Below are 22743 nucleotides of genomic sequence, written 5' to 3'. Positions count from 1 at the left end.
TGAAGACAAATGTAGTGACCTTCCTTGGTGATAAGGCGTAGAGATAGAGTAGTGTTGGATGTAATAACGGAAAAATATGTGGAGTGAAGGTGTGTGTGTGTGCGAGATAGAGACAGGTAAACAAAACAACGAGAAAAGAGTGAGAAGATGCCACCGAAATTGCCAAGTGTGGCAACACATTTCTGGATGGATGGTTGGATGGGTGGATTGGCAGGATGGTTGGATGGATGGATGGATGGATGGGTGGGTGGATGGGTGGATGGATGGATGGGCGGATGGGTAGGCGGGTGGATGGATGGATGGGTGGGTGAATGGATGTGTGGGTAGATGGATGGGTGGGTGAGAGGATGGATGGGTGGATTGGGTGGATGGTTGGATGGATGGATGGATGGATGGATGGGTGGGTGGATGGGTGGGTGGATGGATGGGCGGATGGGTGGGCGGTTGGATGGATGGATGGGTGGGTGAATGGATGGGTGGGTAGATGGATAGGTGGGTGAGAGGATGGATGGGTGGATTGGGTGGATGGTTGGATGGATGGATGGATGGATAGGTGGGTGGGTGGGCGGTTGGATGGATGGATGGGTGGGTGAATGGATGGGTGGGTAGATGGATGGGTGGGAGGATGGATGGGTGGATTGGGTGGATGGTTGGATGGATGGGTGGACGGGTGAATGGATGGGTGGGTGAATTGGCGGGTGGAAGGATGGATGGTTAGATGGGTGGATTGGGTGGATGGTTGGATGGATGGGTGGATGGGTGGGTGGGTGGATGGGTAGATGGATGGGTGGGTGGGTGGATGGATGGGTAGGTGGGTGGATGGGTAGATGGATGGGTGGATGGATGGGTGGGTGGATGGGTTGGATGGATGGTTGGATGGGTGGATTGGGTGGATGGATGGATGATGGGTGGGTCGGTGGGTTTATGGATGGTCGGATGGGTGGGTGGATGGATGGATGGGTGGGTGGATGGGTGGTTGAATGGATGGATGTAAGGATGGGTGGGTGGATGGATTGGATGGATGGATGGATGGATGGATGGAAGGATGGGTGGGTGGATGGATGGGTGGATGGATTGGATGGATGGATGAATGGATGGATGGGTGACTATGGCTCCTTTGAGTAAAAATGGTGATGGTTCTCCGTCTTTTTTACATCGTGTAGAAAGACCCAAATCCACCGGAAGCGTTGTCCACGGCTATGACATTTTTAAATGCCAGTGGTGCTGCAGCGAATTTCCTCAAGTAAATTTTAGAGCTAAATTCTAAAACTACATCTTCACCATCCGCCACAGGAAGAGGAAATAAGACATATGGATCCTTATGAACTTTAAGCCCAGCTCCTTCAAGCCTCTGTTGTCTTGTTGCATTGCTTTTATTTTGCTTTTTTTTTTCTTTTACAACTCCTGCTAATGCAAGACGCCCAGCGTGACAGCCTACATAAACAAATAAAACAACAAAGTAGGACAAGCTAGCAGATTAGCATGTTAGCTGTCAGGGATTAATTCTCTTTGGCAAAGCCAGCCTGGCAAGTGTGATGCATTAAAAAAAAAAAAAAGCCTAAATATTTACGGCACTGATCCCAGCTTAGGTCCGTTCTTTCCGAGAAACGTCAGACGGGATGAGAGTGTCTGCGCGCCGCTTTCCTGCACCTGCTTTCTCCCGTGCGTTCACTCCTCACGCTGGTGAGCCGTGTCAGCCTCTTTCAAGCTTCCCTTTGCCGAGCTAACGTGCCGCGGTGCCACCGCCAATCGTGTCGTATCGCTGTCACTTCAGCCGAAGTCGCTCTTTGCGTGTCAACAAACACGTTGTCACAGCGACGTCAAAGCCGGCTTTCATGTGGAAACACAAGAGTGCAGCCACTCACCAGACTGTTGTCTTTATGTCCTCTTGTTATGTCTTTCTCTTGTTGGAGGACCAAATTAGACTGGCGGTGCTGCACAAAGAACCTGAAGAGCCTTTATGGACTTGGACAGGCAAACAGAGACACAGACATGCATAGGGACAGATGGACAGAGGGACAGATGGACAGATTGACAGAGGGACAGAGGGACAGATGGACAGAGGGACAGATGGACAGATTGACAGAGGGACAGATGGACAGAGGGACAGATTGACAGAGGGACAGATGGACAGAGGGACAGATGGACAGATGGAGAATGGGACAAAGGGACAAATGGACAGATGGAGAGAGGGACACATGGACAAAGGACAGATGGACAGAGGGACAGATGGAAAGCGAGACAGATGGACAGATGGAGAGAGGGACAGATGGACAGATGGAGAGCGAGACAGATGGACAGATGGAGAGAGGGCCATAGGGACAGAGGGACAGAGGGACAGATGGAGAGAGGGACAGATGGACAGAGGGACAGAAGGACAGATGGAGAGAGGGACAGATGGACAGAGGGACAGATGGAGAGCTGGACAGATGGAGAGATAGCCAGAGGGACAGATGGACAGAGGGACAGATGGACAGAGGGGCAGATGGAGAGAGGGACAGAGGGACAGATGGAGAACGAGACAGATGGACAGATGGACAGATGGACAGATGGACAGATGGACAGAGGGACAGATGGACAGAGGGACAGATGGAGAGAGGGCCAGATGGACAGATGGACAGAGGGACAGATGGACAGAGGGACAGATGGAGAGAGGGACAGATGGACAGAGGGACAGATGGAGAGAGGGACAGATGGACAGAGGGACAGATGGAGAGAGGGACAGATGGACAGAGGGACAGATGGTCAGAGGGACAGATGGAGAGAGGGACAGATGGAGAGAGGGACAGAGGGATAGATGGAGAGAGAGACAGATGGACAGATGGAGAAAGGGACAGAGGGACAGATGGACAGACAGACAGACCGACAAGGCAAAGATGCTGACTGTCGGGACGACAGAGACAAGAGACTCAAACATCCAGAAAGATGGACAGACATGCAGACAGATGGAGAGACAGACGGGCAGACACGCAGAGACAGAATAACAGATGGACACTTGGAGGTATGCAACAGGTATGCAAATAGATCCGGTGGTGATGCAGGAAAAACAGACAAACCGGAAGACAGAAAGAAGAGGCAGCTAACGAGGCAGACGGCGAGAGAGAGAGACATTCACGGAGGTAGACAGAGTCATAGACAGATGGACGGACAGCGGGGAGACGGATTGGGAGGTGAGCAGAAAGACAAATATGAAGACAGGTAGGCAGGGACATGAGGTATAAAGACAAACTTATTGAGGTTAGTTGAGGTCATGGCCGTCAATGAGAATAGTCATTATTTCCTAGCGTTACATCATCATCAACGTCAAAATGAGGACACGCCCACTTATCCTCTCTTCTTCTTCCTGTCTTTTTTACGCTCACTTTGTGTCTCCTCTCCAAGATGGCGTTGTCTCGTTGTCTTCTTTGTGCCTACCGCCTTCTGCTACATCACACACACATCCCGAGTAATGATTTCTTCCCATGTGCTGGGAATTTTCACTCTTCCTCTTCTGTCCTTTTTGTCCCTCCTCTGTGCCCCCTCCCTCCTTCTCTTTCTCGCTTCCTGCCTTCCTTCCTTCCTCTCTGCATCCCTTCACTGGCTTGCCCGACCTCTCTTTGCTATTCTTTATCTTGATGATTGCTCCGCCTCGCCCCTTGTCGTCACCCCCCCCCCACATTCATTCTCTCTCATCCTCGTCCCTCCTCAGCCTCCACAGGCCTTTTCATCTGTTTTTTTTTACCTCCTTTTCTTTTGTTATTGAAGCAAACATCCAAGCAACACTTGAGGAAATATGCAAAAAAAAGTGCAATATTAATAACAATATACAGGATGCACTGTAAAAACATCATGACTCGGCATAAATCTTCCAAAGAAACCCAGCCAGCAATTAGGATCATGAAAAATTAAGTGCCTGGCTTAGCCTGTTCAGCTTAGTTCAAGCTAAAAGATTCATGAGCCCCCCCATCAATTATGCATGCACATTTGTAATGATGGCCGCCGTCTTACCTGTGTTCTCCCCGCAGCTCTGCGAGATAACCGCATCCAGCTGCACCGCTCCACACCGACCGAGCTCTCCATCACCATCTCCGAGGTGCAGCTGTCCGACGAGGGCGAGTACACCTGCTCCATCTTCACCATGCCGGTGCGCACCGCCCGGGCCACCGTCACCGTGCTAGGTGGGTCACTTGGACTTGGATTTGGACTTTCAGTCATTTACATCCATTGGGGCGACATTTGGCAGGGTGTGGTGAGTTTTCGAGGCCCCTGATTTGATCATCTGTTAGGCAGCAGCTGAAGCCCTGGTCCCAACCTGCTGGACTTGGGAGTTTGGGCAGAATTTGGGGATGAGTGAATTTGTGCAAAGTAAATGGTAATGGTTTAATTTCATTTGAACATGCATCAGATTACAATTGAGTGCATCCCATAATCAGTTCACAGTTCCACATGTCCAAAAAGAGTAGGAAGAAGCAAAGCTTATTAAATCCTACCCCTCCATCTGGTACTTTTACAATCACTAACTGTTACATTTGTTCACTTCCTGCTTTCCAATATACAGTTTAAGGTTGTTGTTTTTTTAAATAATGCAGCTGGTACTGAAGTAAAAGGTGATATGAGCATCCAATGCCATAATGGGTACCATAGTAAGTGTCAATATAGTGATATATATAGCACATCATGACTGGTTCATGACATCATGACTGCACAGCGGTGGTCGAGTGGTTAGCGCCCAGACCTCACAGCTAGGAGACCCGAGTTCAATCCCACCCTCTGCCATCTCTGTGTGGAGTTTGCATGTTCTCCCCGTGCATACGTGGGTTTTCTCCGGGTACTCCGGTTTCCTCCCACATTCCAAAAACATGCTAGATTAATTGGCCACTCCAAATTGTCCATAGGTATGAATGTGAGTGTGAATGGTTGTTTGTCTATATGTGCCCTGTGATTGGCTGGCCACCAGTCCAGGGTGTACCCCGCCTCTCGCCCGAAGACAGCTGGGATAGGCTCCAACACCCCCTTAGCGACCCTCGTGAGGAAGAAGCGGTAGAAAATGAATGCATGAATAGTCCATATTCAACCACAAAACAGCAATCATTAATCATTAATACATTATGGAAAACCAAAATAGTTCACTTTTTGTCTCTCACAATGTTTATTATTTGAGTAATTATAGTGGACATCATTTAAAGTGTGACCAAAGTAACAATTCCATTATTTTCTGTGTGCAACCCCCCCCCCCACCCGGCGTCAAAGCTTCCTGGACTTTTCTCCAGGTTATTATCCATGCTGCCCACCTCTGTGTAAGGTCACGCCCTCTCCTCCTCAGTCATCATGTCTGCAGACAGACGTTATTACCTTTGTGTGACGCTTCCTCGCTGCCGCCATCGCCGCCAACAATAAACCACAGTGAGCCCATCCGGGGGGGGTGGCAAACACGGTTGTGTTCATTGATTGGATTGGGACTAATCAGCTTTGGAGTGCCACACATGCTCTTTCAAGCATCGATTTGTCTCTGTCTTGTGCTTATTGTTTTTTTTTTGCTGTCAACTAATTGTGGACATATTTTTGCGGTTGGCCTGTAAAGGTGAGAATATCCAGACGAGCGAGGTTTGAGCCCACTGAGAGCGTTTATCCCTCAAATGTTTCTCCATTTTGCTCTTCTCTGGCTACATCACAGTGTGTGTGTGTAAAAGGAGCCTTTTTACACTAATTCTCCTGGAATGAAATTCAATTAGTGGAACGAAAACATTAAATGTTCACATTAAGGCTGCAGCAGGAGGTTTTTCTGCTTTGTGGAGTTGGAAGCATGTGAGCTCCGCCTGTCAGTCAAGTGACGCGAGGTCGTCCCTCCTGCATAAATATTTATTTTTGTCTGAGCTGCATTGAAGATAATGAAATAAAGTGGCTCAGGAAGCCGGCACGGTCTGAAATGTCAGCGTGGTTTGTATTAGGTGGGCGGCGGTGGCGCAACGTGACAAAAAGGGCAAGGAGCGAGTTCCACCTCTGCTTTTTAAATTCAAATTACCACGAAAGCAACTCCTCCACATCTCCTTTCAATTTACAGTAATTGTGATTCAAGCCTCTTTTTCATTTGCTGTAATTGACAGCGGTGACACTGTGTTTTCTGCCTTCAATACATTTTTCATGACCCTGGAGAGCGAGGCGGACCATAAAAAATGTATGGTAAAATGTCAGAAGAGCCAACAGAGACCCAAGGGAACGTCAGGGCGGGATATTGAGTTTCAGAACGGAGCCGTTCGTGCACATTTGTCGTCGTTGTTGTCACACGTGGTCGCTGTTAAACAGCCACACGTCAGCTAGCTTCTTTGCTACCTCTTTAGCCCTGCATAGAATCCTTCATGAATGTTTTATTCCCTTGTGTTCTCAGCTCTCTACAAGCCTTTTTTTGCAGCTAACACCATATGTACAGTATTATCGCCTCGTTAATATTCAATGACGCTTCATTTCCACGGCTCGTGCGCACGGCACGCTACATCAAATGCTGCTACATAAAATATTGACGAGGTTTGCACATTTTTGTTCGTTACCTTGATTAGCTAATTGCACTTTTTTGTAAAAATGGCAAAAAATTGTATAATTAATGCCAACGCAAGATGATGTCACTAATGTTGCATATTAAAAATATACAACATAAGGTGACCAGAAATATTTCAGTATTGAACAAAGCAAAATTTGTTCTCAATCAGAAATCACTCCACACTCTTTATTGCTCTCTGGTTCTACCATATCTTACTTATTGTGAGGAAATATGGGCTAATAACTATAAAAGCAATCTTCACTCGCTAAATGTACTGCAAAAAAGGTCAGTAAGGATAATTCATAATACTAACTCCTTATTTCTAAAATCACAAATACTTCAACTTGCTGATATAGTTCATCTTCAAACAGCTAAAATAATGCATAAGGCTAAAAATAAGCAATTAGCTAAAAATGTCATCCAATACTTCTCTACAAGAGAGGAGAAATATGATCTCAGGGAAGAAGTACATTTGAAACACTTCTATGCTAGGACTACGTTATGCTAGCCATAGCATTTCAGTATGTGGAATCAAACTATGGAATGGATTGAGTAAGGACCTCAAACAATGCACAACGATGAGCCAATTCAAGAAACAATACAAGCAGTTGATGTTTGCTAAATACAAGGATGAAGAGTCTTGAACCAGTCATGATGTGCTATATATATCACTATATTGACACTTACTATGGTACCCATTATGGCATTGGATGCTCATATCACCTCATACTTCGGTACGAGGTACATTATTAAAAAACAACAACCTTAAACTGTATTATGGAAAGCAGGAAGTGAACAAATGTAACAGTTAGTGATTGTAAAAGTACCAGATGGAGGGGTAGGATTTAATAAGCTTTGCTTCTTCCTACTCCTTTTGGACATGTGGAACTGTGAACTGATTATGGGATGCACTCAATTGTAATCTGATGCATGTTCAAATGAAATAAAACCATTACCAAGCTGCCATTAATTAACCTAGCAAGCTGGTTATTATATCAGCACATATAGCAACATTAAGGTGCTTTTTTGTAGAAAAGGGGACCTATTATGTTAATTTTTTTGGCCCTTTGTATTAAGTTGTGGACTCCCATCGAGCAGATACACATGATAACCAGCACAGAAAGCTTTCTCTATCTTCCAGACTCTGCACCTATTCAAGTTGTATTTCCTTGGCTTTGCAAAACAGTTTGTTTTAAGTTGTTTCACCCACTGCACGCCCACTCCACTGTTATTGGTCACACTCTCAAGTGCTCCTGAGGACTTCCGGTGTTAGGGAACAGTAGCTCATGAGCTAAAGAGCTACGGTTTGGAAACCCCTGGCTTACAGTGTATGAAAGAGTGGTAACGCAGGTCTATTTATTTATCCGTTTATTGATTGTAGACAATCTTGACACAACATCGGTAGTGTAAATGTTTTGGTAGATCCACCCATTGGGGTGGAAAATGCTATTAGCAACACCAGACATCGGTGCGCTTGTAGCTCCCTGTATGCACACTCTATAATGCTACACACGCAACCACTTACTAACACAAAATAAACACAGTTAGGACAATAATAAATTAAGTTGTAAGTTACAGCTTACGCTTCTGAATCCATTAGATTTCAGTAACAGTTAGTTGCGGTTGGCGGATAGTCCAACTTCACCCACGCTCAAAAAACAGTCCCATATTTTTCTCCTCAACTGGAACCTGCAACTCCAACCACTTCTGCTTGATGTTTGCCTCTTTTGGCAAAAGGCATAACAGATCCCCTTTAAGTTATTTGGTTATCGCATCCTTTGCTACCTTTACTGGGAAAAGTTGGGACATGTGGTTAGCGAGCAGACCTCACAGCTAGGAGACCAGGGTTCAATCCCACCCTCGGCCATCTCTGTGTGGAGTTTGCATGTTCTCCCCGTGCATGCGTGGGTTTTCTCCGGGTACTCCCACATTCCAAAAACATGCTAGGTTAATTAGCGATTCCAGATTGTCCATAGGTATGAATGTGAGTGTGAATGGTTGTTTGTCTATATGCGCCCTGTGATTGGCTGGCCACCAGTCCAGGGTGTACCCCGCCTCTCGCCCGAAGACAGCTGGGATAGGCTCCAGCACCCCCCGCGACCCTCGTGAGGATAAGTGGTAGAGAATGAATGAATGAATGAATTCTGCCTAGCAACAAGTAGTAGTTTGAACACTGGACAGAGTGATATTTTTTATAAATACGTATATGTTTTATAAAAAAAAATCACATGGGCTTTGGTCTGTGTGTGTTTTAGTGCTTGAAGTAAAATTAGCGCTTTGAAATGACAGGTCCATAAAAACATCGGTGCAGGAGTTTTCTTAGTAGACCGTAATGTTGGCCCACCAGTTCCCTTCAAATCCTCATCATGTGTTCCTTTCCCTTCTCCTCATCCTCTGAGGTTCTTCCCTCCATCCACCATCTTTTGCTGCACGTTGAAACTGCTTGACAGAAAACTGTTGATTATTTTCAAAAAGTCAAGTAAAAGCAATGCCGCCCCCACACGGCGCTGCCGGCAGGAGAGCGGTGAGGAAACTTTAATTTGCTCGCCTGCCGTCGTGATGAAGATGGAGCGAAACGAGCAAGGCAGACGCGTAGCTTCCCTCTCTGGATGCTTTGTGTTGTTTACGCCTCAGCTTGTTGCAGGACTCGGAGCAGTAATAAAGCACACGGTCTTCTACTTTGGGCTGTGGCGGCTTCAAGAAACAAGCCCTGTGGGAAAGGAGGGATGCTTTTCAGTCGTCCGGCTTCATTTTTTTTTCCCTCTGACCGTTGGCTTAATACAGAACACCCCCATTGAAAAACTGTGCGGTCTGCCTGAGTCATTCAGCTTCTTCAGTGACGAAGACTGAGTCATAGTTCAACGGAATTTGCATGTAACATGATAATATTTTGGGGCGTAAGAAATCAGTCAGGTTTAAAGGCAGGGATGCAAACAGAAACATAGAATCAAATCCTATACAAGAAAAATGGCTGACTACACCATTTGTACATTCATTCATTTTCTACCGCTTTTCCTCACGAGGGTCGCGGAGGGTGCTGGAGCCTATCCCAGCTGTCTTTCGGGCGAGAGGCGGGGTACACCCTGGACTGGTCGCCAGCCAATCACAGGGCACATATAGACAAACAACCATTCACACTCACATTCATACCTATGGGCAATTTGGAGTCGCTAATTAACCTAGCATGTTTTTGGAATGTGGGAAGAAACCGGAATACCCAGAGAAAATGTGGAGTTCAGCTGTCAGTTTTGCCCCCCCCGGATGATTGAGTTTGATACCCCTGCATTATCTTCCAAATTACAAGAGACGACAAAGGTTCTGATTACTTGCTAAATATTGCAAGTGATTGCACTTGCTACGTGTTCTTATTCTCAGGCAGACTAATGGCCTCATTTATAAAATGTGATGGATTCCGGTACAAAACGTTGCATATTCACAAACATCACAATGTACATACAAAAGAAAAAACTTTATTCACAAAACCATTCACACTCACATTCATACCTATGGACAATTTGGAGTGGCCAATTAACCTAGCATGTTTTTGGAATGTGGGAGGAAACCGGAGTACCCGGAGAAAACCCACGCATGCACGAGGAGAACATGCAAATTCCACACAGAGATGGCTGAGGGTGGAATTGAACCCTGGTCTCCTAGCTGTGAGGTCTGTGCGCTAACCACTAGACCCCCGTGCCGCCTACACCATTTGTTCCGATTTGATAATACGCTGTACGTAGAAATAATCTGATCTCGGGTCAAACTGTGTCCAACTGTGCACGCAATGTTTTAAATCCCTTTTGAGTGCCACGCAAATGTGTAAAAAGAAGTAAAGCAGTCTTAATAGTGATTTTCATTCTACATGTATTCTGATTGGGTGGCACAGTGGACAAGCGGTTAGCGCGCAGACCTCACAGCTAGGAGACAAGGGTTCAATTCCACCCTCGGCCATCTCTGTGTGGAGTTTGCATGTTCTCCCCGTGCATGCGTGGGTTTTCTCCGGATACTCCGGATATTGGAAACACTTTATTTTGGACAAAAAATACATACTAATTGCTTAAATATGCTTATATTATAACTAATACCAGGCCATAGTCAAGCATGAATCAGCGATCATGTGTGCACAATTGGGATAAAATGAGAGCTTTTATCGATATAAAGTTTTTTTCTTTTGTATGCACATTGTGATGTTTGTGAATATGCAACGTTTTGTACCGGAATCCATCACATTTTATAAATGAGGCCATTAGTCTGCCTGAGAATAAGAACACGTAGCAAGTGCAATCACCTACTATATTTAGCAAGTAATCAGAACCTTTGTCGTCTCTTGTAATTTGGAAGATAATGCAGGGGTATCAAACTCAATCATCAGGGGGGGTCAAAACTGACAGCTGAACTCCACATTACCCCCTCACCCGCATGGACATTTTTTTTACATGTGAGTAGGGGAAATGTAATTTTTTTGTGTGACTTCATGCCTTGATTGAAATTTGCTCGTTATTAATTTTTATCAACACAAAAACATCTCAATGTGCAAAGAATTTGCAGCGGTTGAATGGGCAGATTACTAATTTCCCAGCATGCTTTGCTGTCGTTAAATGACCACTTTTGATTGTCTTTTTAAGGTATTATTTTGTACAGACGGCTGCTCCTTGTGGAGCCTTTGGTTTGGAGCAGCAGTGTACCGATTTCCCACTCAGTACACACTTGAGGTGAGGGCCAGAAAGTGTACATATGGCGTTATGATGCACCGCCACAAGCCGGGGTAGTGTGACTAAAAGCGGATGAAATGGTGAGACATTCGGTGTGGAATCAGAAATAGAGGCTGATGACAACCATGAAGCCCAGCCTTTGACTAGCGGGAATCTTGGCCGGCGTTTGTGCCAAGGAGAAGCCAGAGACGAAAGACCCTCCTCCCCTGGGTTTCAAGACTTTGCCATCCTTATTCACCGTCCTACATTTATTTAACAGTGTGATTGATTGAAGCACAATGTCAATCCCAAGAAACCTTCTCCAGGAGGGAGAACATCTTGGCACATCATGGCTGCTCTCAAAAATGTCTGCACTCCCTCTGCCTTCCACCGATAACCGGTCTTGGTTTGTTGTTGTTGTTTGGCGCTGGTGTTTCCCGTTTCTGAATATATCTTACTGCATTTCCCCGCACTGTTAGCCTGACCCTAAAATAATATAATATAATAATATAATATAATACCGTGCAGAAATATACAAATATTTTCCGGACTATAAGTCGCACTTTTTTTCATAGGTTGGCTGTTCCTGCGACTTATACTCCAGATTGACTTATAAATGAAAAAAGTGTTTATGTTCCATAAACACTGGACACCTTTTGTGTTCATGTTTATTTTTGGTGTAGCTGAATAAGCATTGTGTTAGCATATCTTACACCTATTCAGCCTGTTCTCTATTCTTTTATTGTTACAACTTGCCTTCCAAGATGACGTAATGTCTGTTTTGGTCAAGTAGTTTGGAAAATAAATGACTAGCAAAAAATGCAACTTATACTCCAGTGCGACTTATGTATGTTTTTTTTTTTTACCCAATTATGCATTTTTGGCCTTGTGCGACTTATACTCTGGAGCAACTTATAGTCCAAAAATACGATATATAAATAAAATACACCGGTACGGTGTATAAATATATATATATTTATATACAGTATTTTCTGGACTTTTTTCTGGATATATCGACCATTTTTTATACATACCAGAAAATACAGAGTATATACATATATATATATATATATATATATATATATATACGGCATGTATAAAATATGGTCTATATATCCAGAAAAAAAGTGCAGAAAATACGGTGTATTTTATTTATATACTGTATTTTCTGGACTTTTTCCGGATATATAGACCATATTTTATACATACCAGAAAATACGGTGTATATACACATATATATACACGGCATGTATAAAATATGGTCTATATATCCAGAAAAAAGTCCAGAAAATACGATGTATTTTATTTATATACCGTATTTTCTGGACTATAAGTCGCTCCGGAGTATAAGTCGCATTTTTTGCGAGTAATTTATTTTCCAAACTACTTGACCAAAACAGACATTACGTCATCTTGGAAGGCAAGTTGTAACAATAAAAGAATAGAGAACAGGCTGAATAGGTGTAAGATATGCTAACACAATGGTTATTCAGCTACACCAAAAATAAACATGAACACAAAAGGTGTCCAGTGTTTATGTAACATAAACACTTTTTTCATTTATAAGTCGCTCTGGAGTATAAGTCACAGGAACAGCCAGCACAATGCATAGCTCTGTATGAAAAATGATTGCCCCCTAAACCTAATATCTGGTCGGACCACCCTTAGCAGCAACAACTGCAATCAAGCTTTTACGATACTAATTTTGTTCCAATTTTCTTTGCAGAATTGTTGTCATTCCGTCACACTGGACGGTTTTCGAGCATGGCCCGCCTTTTCAAGGTCATGCCACAGCATTTCGGTGTGGTCAGTACTTTGATTTTTCAGCCATTCAGAGGTGGGCTTGCTGGTGTAGGGATCATTATCCAGGCTGAAGAACACAAGTTGGTTTCAGCTTGAGGTCACAAACAGATGGCTGGACATTCTCCTTCGGGATTTTTTTTGGTAGGGAGCAGAATTCATAGTTTCATTTATCATAGCGATTCTTCTATGTCCTGAAGCAGCAAAACAGCCCTGGACCATCACGATACAATAACTATATTTTACTGGTGGTATGAAACTATTTTTCTGACATGTGGCATTGCTTTTATGCAAGCTATAATGGGACACACGTCTTTGATGAAGTTGAACTTTTGTCTCATCAGACCACAGACTATTTTCCCAAAGGTCTTGGAGATCATCGGGATGTTTTCTGACAAAATTGTGATAAGCCTTAATATTATTTTTCCTTAGCAGTGAGTGGTTTGTGTCTGGGAACTCTGCCATGCAGGCCATGTCTTTCTTAAGTCATTAACATTGACCTTAACTGAGGCAAGTGAGGCCTGCAGATCTTTGGATGTTGTTGTGGGGTCTTTTGTGACCTTTTAGATGAGTCGTCACTGCTCTTGTAGGTAATTTTGGTTGGCTGGCCACTCCTGGGAAAGTTCACCACTGTTCCATGTTTTGGTCATTTGGCTCTCGCTGTGGTTCACTGGAGTCCCAAAGCTTTAGAAATAGCTTTATGACCTTTTCAAGATTCATTCATTCATTTTCTACCACTTTTTCCTCACGAGGGTCGCGGGGTGCTGGAGCCTATCCCAGCTGTCTTTCGGCAAGAGGCGGGGTACACCCTGGACTGGTGGCCAGCCAATCACAGGGCCCTTTTCAAGATAATATATAATATTTACATATGTTTGATGATCTGAAACAGTGTTTCCGTCACACTTTTTTGCAAGTGTGACATGCAAAAAAATAAGAAATCAGGCCGAGCATACATTTTACACTACTAATCTATAGCTATTGATCAATATCTATCTCTGTATATATCTATATCTCATTGTCTACATATTGATATCTATCTATATGAATATAATCCACCCTGTGATTGGCTGGCCACCAGTCCAGGGTGTACCCCGCCTCTCGCCCAAAGACAGCTGGGATAGGCTCCAGCACCCCCCGCAACCCTCGTGAGGAAAAGCGGTAGAAAATGAATGAATGAATGAATGAATATAATCCATCCATTTTCCTCCGCTTATCCGGGTCCAGGTCGCGGGGGTAGAAGTCTCGTCTCAGTTGGGAAGCCCAGACTTCCCGGTCCCCGGCCACCTCCTCCAGCTCCACTGGCAGGACACCAAGGCGTTCCTAGGCCAGCTGTGAGACTAATCCCTCCAGCGTGTCCTAGGTCTGCTCAGAGGCCTTTTCCCGGCTGGGCATGCCCGGAACACCTCACCAGGGAGGCGTCCGGGAAGCATCCGGACTAGATGCCCGAGCCACCACAACTGACTCCTTTCGATGTGAAGGAGAAGCGGCTCTACTATGAATATAATCTAGGTATATTTATATAAGGGTTGTGAACGATAAACCGGTAGCGGCCTCCTGGGTCTGTAAGAATCGGCCATAAATCCTGAGATGTATTAAATAATATTTTAATTCCAAAAGTTATTTCCAAAATTGCGGTTGTATGAGTACCACTTTTATAGTCTTTTTATTCATTCATTCATTTTCTACCGCTTCTTCCTCACAAGGGTCGCCGGGGGTGCTGGAGCCTATCCCAGCTGTCTTCGGGTGAGAGGCGGGGTACACCCTGGACTGGTGGCCAGCCAATCACAGGGCACATATAGACAAACAACCATTCACACTCACATTCATACCTATGGACAATTTGGAGTGGCCAATTAACCTAGCATGTTTTTGGAATGTGGGAGGAAACCCGAGTACCCGGAGAAAACTCACACATGCACGGGGAGAACATGCAAAAACTCCACACAGAGATGGCCGAGGGTGGAATTGAACCCTGGTCTCCTAGCTGTGAGGTCTGCGCGCTAACCACTCGACCGCCATGCAGCCCTCTTTATTCTATTATGTAAGATTAATGTAACAGTAGAATCAAATCAAATCATATCGTTTGTACACAGTGTGAAATCGTTGTGTTTTACAAATATGTCCTTTTAGAAAATGTGTATTTTTTTTAGTTAACGTGCTAACAAATACAGGTAGCTGCATTCAATGTGAGGATGTAACATGAGGATATTCATTCCATTCATTGTGTTCATTTCCATCCTCAGCTGCTGGAAGCCTGAATGAACGCTTTCAGCACTTCACATTCATTGTGCTTGACACACACTTAGCTCCCGCTTTTAGAATTTGCACCCTGAAAGAAACCCTGCAGTAAATCATGACTTGTTCATTACCAGTGGTGCTAAAGTGTGTTTTACAGAGTTGAACTTTTCTCGCCACAGTCCGCCGCCCCCCCAAGCCAAGAACACCAAAACTTAAGTTAAAATATGCAGCACAGTAACAAGGATGAGCCCTGCGGGATTAAAAAGTCACTGTTTTCTACTTGCTTTCCTTCCTTCCAGGTGTGCCAGGAAAACCTCACATCTCTGGAGTAGAGAATCCAGTGCAGGAGGGGGGTACCGTCACCCTGACCTGTACCAGTACGGGCAGCAAACCCCCCGCCAGGCTGCACTGGTTCCGTGGGGACGAGGAGCTGGAAGGTGAGGCATGCTGCAATGGTGGAATGTGTGTGTGTGTGTGGTCATTTGGCAGGGAAACAAGGGTTGTGTGTGTGTGTGTATGCATGGGCAAACATCCTTTTGTAAGAGTGTGTGTCATTGGCTTGTCACTGTGTGTATGTCTGTGTGTGTTGGCTGTCCTAATGTGTGTCCTAAACCAGTATTTGTGTATGGATGAGGAGTCACGTGATAATTTTCACCTTTCCTTTATTAAACACGCTAAAATTATAATAACATGTAGGTCAAAATTACTAAGAGGTTAAATCTTTTTCAGGAAAAGCAGGCCACATGACAACTTTGTGTCTAAAATTCAACATTTCACCATTTTTTAACCTCCTTTTAGTCCTTATCCTGCTTTACAGTGTTTGATTTTATTTCTAGAATTACACTACGAGCCAATAAAGAAACACCACAGAAAAAAACAGGGCCACACTTTGGACGCCTATATGGTGTAAATGTTAGCTGGAGTACACGTGTAAATATAAGAGAACCACTGCTATTATTAAATAGCTAAAACAATTAAACAACCAGTCTTAACTTTAATGATAAATCACAAAGGTTCAATGGACTAATTTCATTACAGCATCTCATTTATTAATATGGTCACCTGCCATGCAAGTGTAAACAGAAGTGAAGCACAAAACATTAAAACTTTTGATCGTAATGGTAATGGTAATGGTTTAATTTCATTTGAACATGCATCAGATTACAATTGAATGCATCCCAAAATCAGTTCACAGTTCCACATGTTCAAAAGGAGTAGGAAGAAGCAAAGCTTATTAAATCCTACCCCTCCATCTGGTACTTTTACAATCACTAACTGTTACATTTGTTCACTTCCTGCTTTCCATAATACAATTTAAGGTTTTTTTTTTAATAATGTACTTGGTATCGAAGTAGGAGGTGATACGAGCATCCAATGCCATAATGGGTACCATAGTAAGTGTCAATATAGTGATATATATAGCACATCATGACTGGTTCAAGACTCTTCATCCTTGTATTTAGCAAACATCAACTGCTTGTATTGTTTCTTGAATTGGCTCATCGTTGTGCATTGTTTGAGGTCCCTACTCAATCCATTCCATACTCATAGGGCATATATACATTAGCAATTGACATGAAAGTGTAAAACGAAGTTAAGCACCAGGGGTGTCACAAAAGCTTGTGAGAGTAAACATGACAATAGTTGTCATTCGGAGAAAAACTCTCTCTCGGGAAGAGGTCAGGTTGAAGGCAGGCTGTGAATCGCTACTGTGATGTAATATACACTACCGCTCCAAAGTTTGGGATGACTTGGAAATGTTTTTGTCCAGTCTGAGATCTGGCTTTTTCTTGGCAATCCTGCCATGAAGTCTGAAGTCCTGAAGTGGCGGCTTCACTGTTGATACTGACACTGGTGTTTGACGGCTACTATTTAGTGCAGCTGCCAGGTGACGACCTGTGAAGCGTCTTTGTCTTAAACTACACACTCTCAGATTTGTCTTCTTGCACAGTTGTGCAGCGTTTTTCTGTCCTTGTTAGACCCAGTTTGTGCTGCTCTCTGAAGGGAGTAGTTAACAGCATGGTAAGAGATTTTTTACATGGCTTTTCTAATCATCTATTAGCCTTATAAAATGATGAACTTGGATTAGCAGCCAAACCAGGAGGTTGATGCAGAGGACTGACAGTTGTTGATAGTAGGCCTCTATGAAAAAATGTACAACCTTCTTTGAAAATCATCTCATTCATTTTAATTGTTTGTGGAATGGAAAAAAATGGTTTGTGAAATTCATGAAAATGTTTTTCTTTGAAAAACAAAGAAATTTGCAAGTGATCCCAAACTTTTGTGTGAGGTGAGGCAGGATTGGCACTGCACATTAACTGCTTTACACACACTATAAACCTTGCAATCCTACCTGTACCAGGTATTTACCAGGTATTCCCAGTGGCACTCACTCATGGCATGTAGCTGTTTTTCCTTTTTTTTTTTATCACCGTGTTAATGTCCAAGCAGAAGTTATTTGTCCCTCGAAGTTTGCAGAAGCATTTGACGCACCTGGGTGAGAACTTCTCGTTTTAATTTGACTTATCCGACCTCCTTTAGTCAAAAAATATAAATATTTCCATATTCAAGCACACATCTAACACAGGAAATATGCCTTTGCCAATGTCATATGAGTGCTGAAACTGCACTACAAAGAAATTCATATTAAAATCCAAGATTCAGATGAACACTTTGTTTTTTGTTGTTTTCATCTAAAATGTCAGATGTAAATTCCAGTATTTTTTCATGTTCTGGCAGAACTAGTTTGTTTGAATTGGCAGGTTAAAAACAAAAGAGAAAAATCATGGTCATAATTGAAATCCCACGACATAAAAAAATGTGATTATATTTTACGGTAAGGACTAGGCTTAGAGGAAGGTCTCATTATCATATATCATTTATTAACATTCTCGACTATTTCAAGTGTAAAAGGAAGTATTTAGTTAAACATTAGACCTTGGATGTGACTGCTTCTTTTGGAGTCAAAATTCAAAATCTTGAAATCAATTTGACTGTGTTTGTGGTGTATTCACAGTAATTCAACATATAATACAAATGCTTGTATCAGACATGTAGTGCTTACAGTGTTCCAAGATTATGTAAAGCTGGTTTGGTGTGTGTGTGTGTGAGAGTGTGTGTGTCTGTCATCCTCCGAGCTGCGACACATCTGCAACTGAAAGCAACACAGCGGCGCGGCAGTGATAGCGAGGCGGGGATCTCACCGGGGATAAGAGCCCAATCCGGCAATAAAAGGCAGGGCGGATGTTGGGATGAAGGGATGAGGTCTAACACGGGGCTGCCCAGCATCAGCCAAGCTCTGCACCGGGTCAGAACCGATGCTCTTTTGCTGCTGATAAACGTGAAGGAATAAGCTGCAAGACGGCGAGGCAGAAGATGTCAAGAGAAGACAAATTAACTCGCATTTTTTTTTCTCCTCTCTGGCTGAGGAGAGAACCGGGCATTGGCAGCTTGGCATTGGCAGTGCTTGCATTGGTCTTAATAGCGGCCATGTTGGTTTTGACCTGCCCTACTTGCCATCAGTGTCTGAGGACTCATGTTTGCGCTTAGCCAACACAGCAAACATGTTGCCTCTGCTACCCTTTCACCACTTGCACCATCTGCTGCCATTCCCATAAAGATTTAGTTTATATGCTCTGGCGAACAGCGCCCTCTGTCACAAAAGCTCTGCAACAGATGATAACACATCCAGTGATGACGTTTTCATAGCTATTTGTTAGTTATTTAGTATATTCAACAGCAGGATTATGCGAAAAACTGCCTAACTACCCACCCTGAATTTTGCTGTATATTCACATAAAGGTTGTGTCACATTTCAAAACAGCACAGCTTTTACCTCCATTATGTGCAAAAGTCGAGGCAAGATCTTTTTATAACCATGTGTCAGCATAGGTAGTGCCAAAATCGCGATCAAGGTGTGATTTGCAGAAATTTCTTACACTTCTCATAATAACATCGGTATCAACGAGTATAACAAGTATCAACGCCTGTCAAGTTTGAAAACGTGACACCACAGGTTGTGTTTTGATGTATGAATTGCTTAGTTCGTTAGCACGTTTAGTGGTGGAACATGGGCCAGGAGTCAGATTAAAGTTCGGATCGAGGTCTTTATTTTTATGTTTCAAGGAATCTTAAAGAAAACTGCACTTTTAAAACACATGAATACATAATTCTTTGTGCATTCTCACAAAAGAAAATAAGTTATTATGAGCTAGCTAACAATGCACATCATTGGATCCTACCTAGTTAGACTACGGGGGGCTGCACGGCGGTGGAGTGGTTAGCACGCAGACCTCACAGCTAGGAGACCAGGGTTCAATGAATTCAAGACATAACTCTTAGCAAAACATGATACGCTGGTAGAATGAGCCATAAATCTGAGTACATTTCAAATATTAGGGCTCATTCTTGTGACCGGACAAATGTTTTGAGCACGCTAAAAACCTTTGATGTGGCTTCTAAGTTGGAAAAATATCCAAATTCTAACTGTATTCTAAATATTCTTATGGTATTCCAACAGTATTCTTAACATCCCTACACTGGAGGGAAATGTGTAGGAATGATTGGAGACGGGCTGCACGGTGGTCGAGTGGTTAGCGCACAGACCTCACAGCTAGGAGACTAGGGTTCAAGGAGTTTGCATGTTCTCCCCGTGCATGTGTGGGTTTTGCTAGGTTGCTAACATGCTAGGTTAATTGGCGACTCCAAATTGTCCGTAGCTATGAATGTGAGTGTGAATGGTTGTTTGTCTATATGTGCCCTGTGATTGGCTGGCCACCAGCCCAGGGTGTACCCCGCTTCTCTCCCGAAGAGAGCTGGGATAGGCTCCAGCACCCCCCGCGACCCTTGTGAGGAAAAGCGGTAGAAAATGAATGAATGAATGTAGTTAGACTACGAAGCCTTTTAAAAAAAAACCCACAAAGTTGTATTGTTGGATATATGTACATGCTGGGATCATACAGTAACAAGTACACTGATAACATGTAATACTTTCAGTATCTTGTCGTATTTTGATGATTTAATACAGTACCGAAACTTCTTTCCTAACACATTGATTTCACATACTAGCCAGGAGCTAATGCTACTTCCGTCAACAATAGAAGCAGCATAGAAACAGCTACAACACTTACTATGTCAGTTCTCATTGGGATGGCTGTGTCTTCCAGCACAAGACCTATGCTCCATTCCTCAGGTAAAAATGCATCTTGTTGAGTCTTTGTAGCGAAAAATAAAGCTAGGTATCAACTCTTCCGTCTATTTTGTCTGTGAGTGAGGCTGAGTCAAGCGGCTCGCGAGGCTTAGTGTTAGCCCGCCAGGTATAGTTTTGCTTGTTAGCTGCTACAATAACAATTTTGCTGTAGCTTGGTTAATATACAAGTCATTCGTGCAAATGGAAGAGTGTTGGTGTTTTTGTTAGCTTTTTTTTGTTAGGGCTTTAGTGTAAATATTGGTACCTCCAAAGTAGGTAGCTTAGCTAGCTCATACTAACGTTTTCTCTCGGTAGAATGCACACAAAACATAAATAAATATGTGTTCATGTTTGGGCGAAATAAAACAGTGCAGTTTTCCTTTAAGGCAAAAGGTTATGTTTTGATTTATCGGTTAATTAGTTACTTTTGTGGCTCATTTTATAGTTAGTTAGCAATTAACTGTTAGCTAAGGGGTCAAGGGGTTTATTTATACTTATTTATTTATACTTTTCAAGGTTACGATTTGTTAGTTAGTGAGTTTTGGCACATGGGCTGAGTTTCGGATAAAGGGGTTAACTAAATGATTTAGTTTTCACATTTAAATTCCAGATATGACAAAACTTCAGTGTGGCACTTGAAACAAACTGTTAATACTCATTACTGCCACCTGCAGGACTGGAGTGGAATAGTATTGTCCAGCACATCACTCCACAGAGTAGCTTTGTAGATAAAAATTAATGCTTTTCTACGATTTCTGGTTGTTTATCAATTCAAAAAAAGGTAGATATTGCGTCCCTGAAAGAATTCGGCCATGCTTATGCTGGTTTAAAGAGCCCTACAAACGTGAGTGATAGCGCCACCTGTTGCTGTGGCATGTCCTTGACAGCCTGTGCCCAGAGATTAGTTTTTAACTACGCCTCTGGCATGGCTGCGCCATCATTTTTTACCGTGCAGTGTGGGGAGAAAATAGCTTTGTTGGTGTGCACCGAGCATAAATCCAAGTAGATTTTGTTTGCGGCGATTTATCTTTGGCCGTCAGGAGCAGCAGGACAATGCGGTGATATGATATCTTTTGTAGATGTGAACAAATGGCAGGTATGCATTGTAATGTGTGCAGATGTTTTGGCAGTATTTGCTGTAATTATGGATGGGAATGAATCAAATGAATGGATTTAGGACACAAAGATGGGGGGGGTGGCCGTCTGCTTGAGGGCAGATTATCTATTCTTTCTCTTACAGCTGAAATAAAGTCGATACGCACAGAAAGAGAGCTGGAGCGACTGCTGCCTCCTCAACAAAATTGGATTTTCTCCCCCCCTACACACCCCAATGTGTCGAAATTAGGGAAGGCACACATTTCATTTTTTGTCCTCCACCTGCAAACGTGTTGAATGTTGTCACACACGTCAGAGGAGCTACTTCTCCCTCAAGGACAAATGAAGCCACACCCCCTTGACATAACATGACTAGAACGTGTTCAAACCGGCTCTTGAAGCATCAATGACAAGTGGCGAGAAAAAGAGCTTGAATGGAGATGGAGTGGACGTGAGCGATGGCATGCTCCACGCTTCGCCCAGCTGTCCTGACGCGGCCACACACTCATCAGTCATTGTCACACACACGCACGCACACACACACAGACACACACACGCGCCTCTTTAATGGACAGTTGATTATCTCACACACATACACGTTATTTCACCATCATGGGTCAACTTGTTATGATCATTTGAAGTGTGTGTGTGTGTGTGTGTGTGAAGTGAGTCGGTTAGGACAGTGATTTTCAACCGCTGTGCCGCGGCACATTAGTGTACCTTGAGAAACTGTCAGGTGCGCCGTGAGGAATTATCCAATATCCCTTTTTATAGTTAACATTGATTATATCATTTGCAAATATTATGTCAATAGCCATGAATATATGGACCCAAATATTCCAATTGCATTTGGTATATTTGCTCAAACGGAAAGAATTGAACAGGGATGGAATATTCTTTTAACCAATCCAATTCAGGTATCTTTTACCCGCTCAAACGGAAATTTGTCAGGGTGCGTTCTTCTTCGTGGCGTTTTTCTTCTTCTGTTGTTTATTGGCGGTTGGAAAGCAGCTTTCGTGTGCATTAGCGCCATCTGTGAAACAGAATCTAAACCTTTCTATACGCCATTCACAAGTCCAGTTTTATTAAAAAAGAAAATGTATATCTATATAAAACATGTCCCGAGTTGAATTACAGTAAACCTCGGATATATCGGATTCAATTGTTCCCACTGGTTTTGTCCAATATAAGCGAAATCCGTTATATGCGTATACCGGAAA

General features: G+C 43.4%; 1 protein-coding gene across 4 annotated transcripts in view; it reads left to right on the top strand.

Moving 5' to 3' along the window:
* The window catches only part of cadm3 (cell adhesion molecule 3), a 174187-nt gene that overhangs the window by 108009 nt on the left and 43435 nt on the right, over positions 1–22743 (top strand). For all 4 annotated transcript variants that reach the window (XM_078794759.1, XM_058091024.2, XM_058091040.2 and 1 more), the window contains 2 exons: positions 4005–4157; positions 15540–15677. In XM_078794759.1, coding sequence (XP_078650885.1) covers positions 4005–4157; positions 15540–15677 — 291 coding nt within the window. The remainder of the gene's footprint in view (positions 1–4004; positions 4158–15539; positions 15678–22743) is intronic.

The sequence above is a fragment of the Doryrhamphus excisus genome, linkage group LG11 (genome assembly GCF_037039965.1).
Source record: "Doryrhamphus excisus strain RoL-2023G ecotype Guam linkage group LG11, RoL_Dexc_Guam_v1.1, whole genome shotgun sequence".
NCBI classification, from domain to species: domain Eukaryota; kingdom Metazoa; phylum Chordata; class Actinopteri; order Syngnathiformes; family Syngnathidae; genus Doryrhamphus; species Doryrhamphus excisus.
The sequence above is the reverse complement of the archived record's forward strand: the minus strand, read 5'-3'. Positions and strand labels throughout refer to the sequence as shown.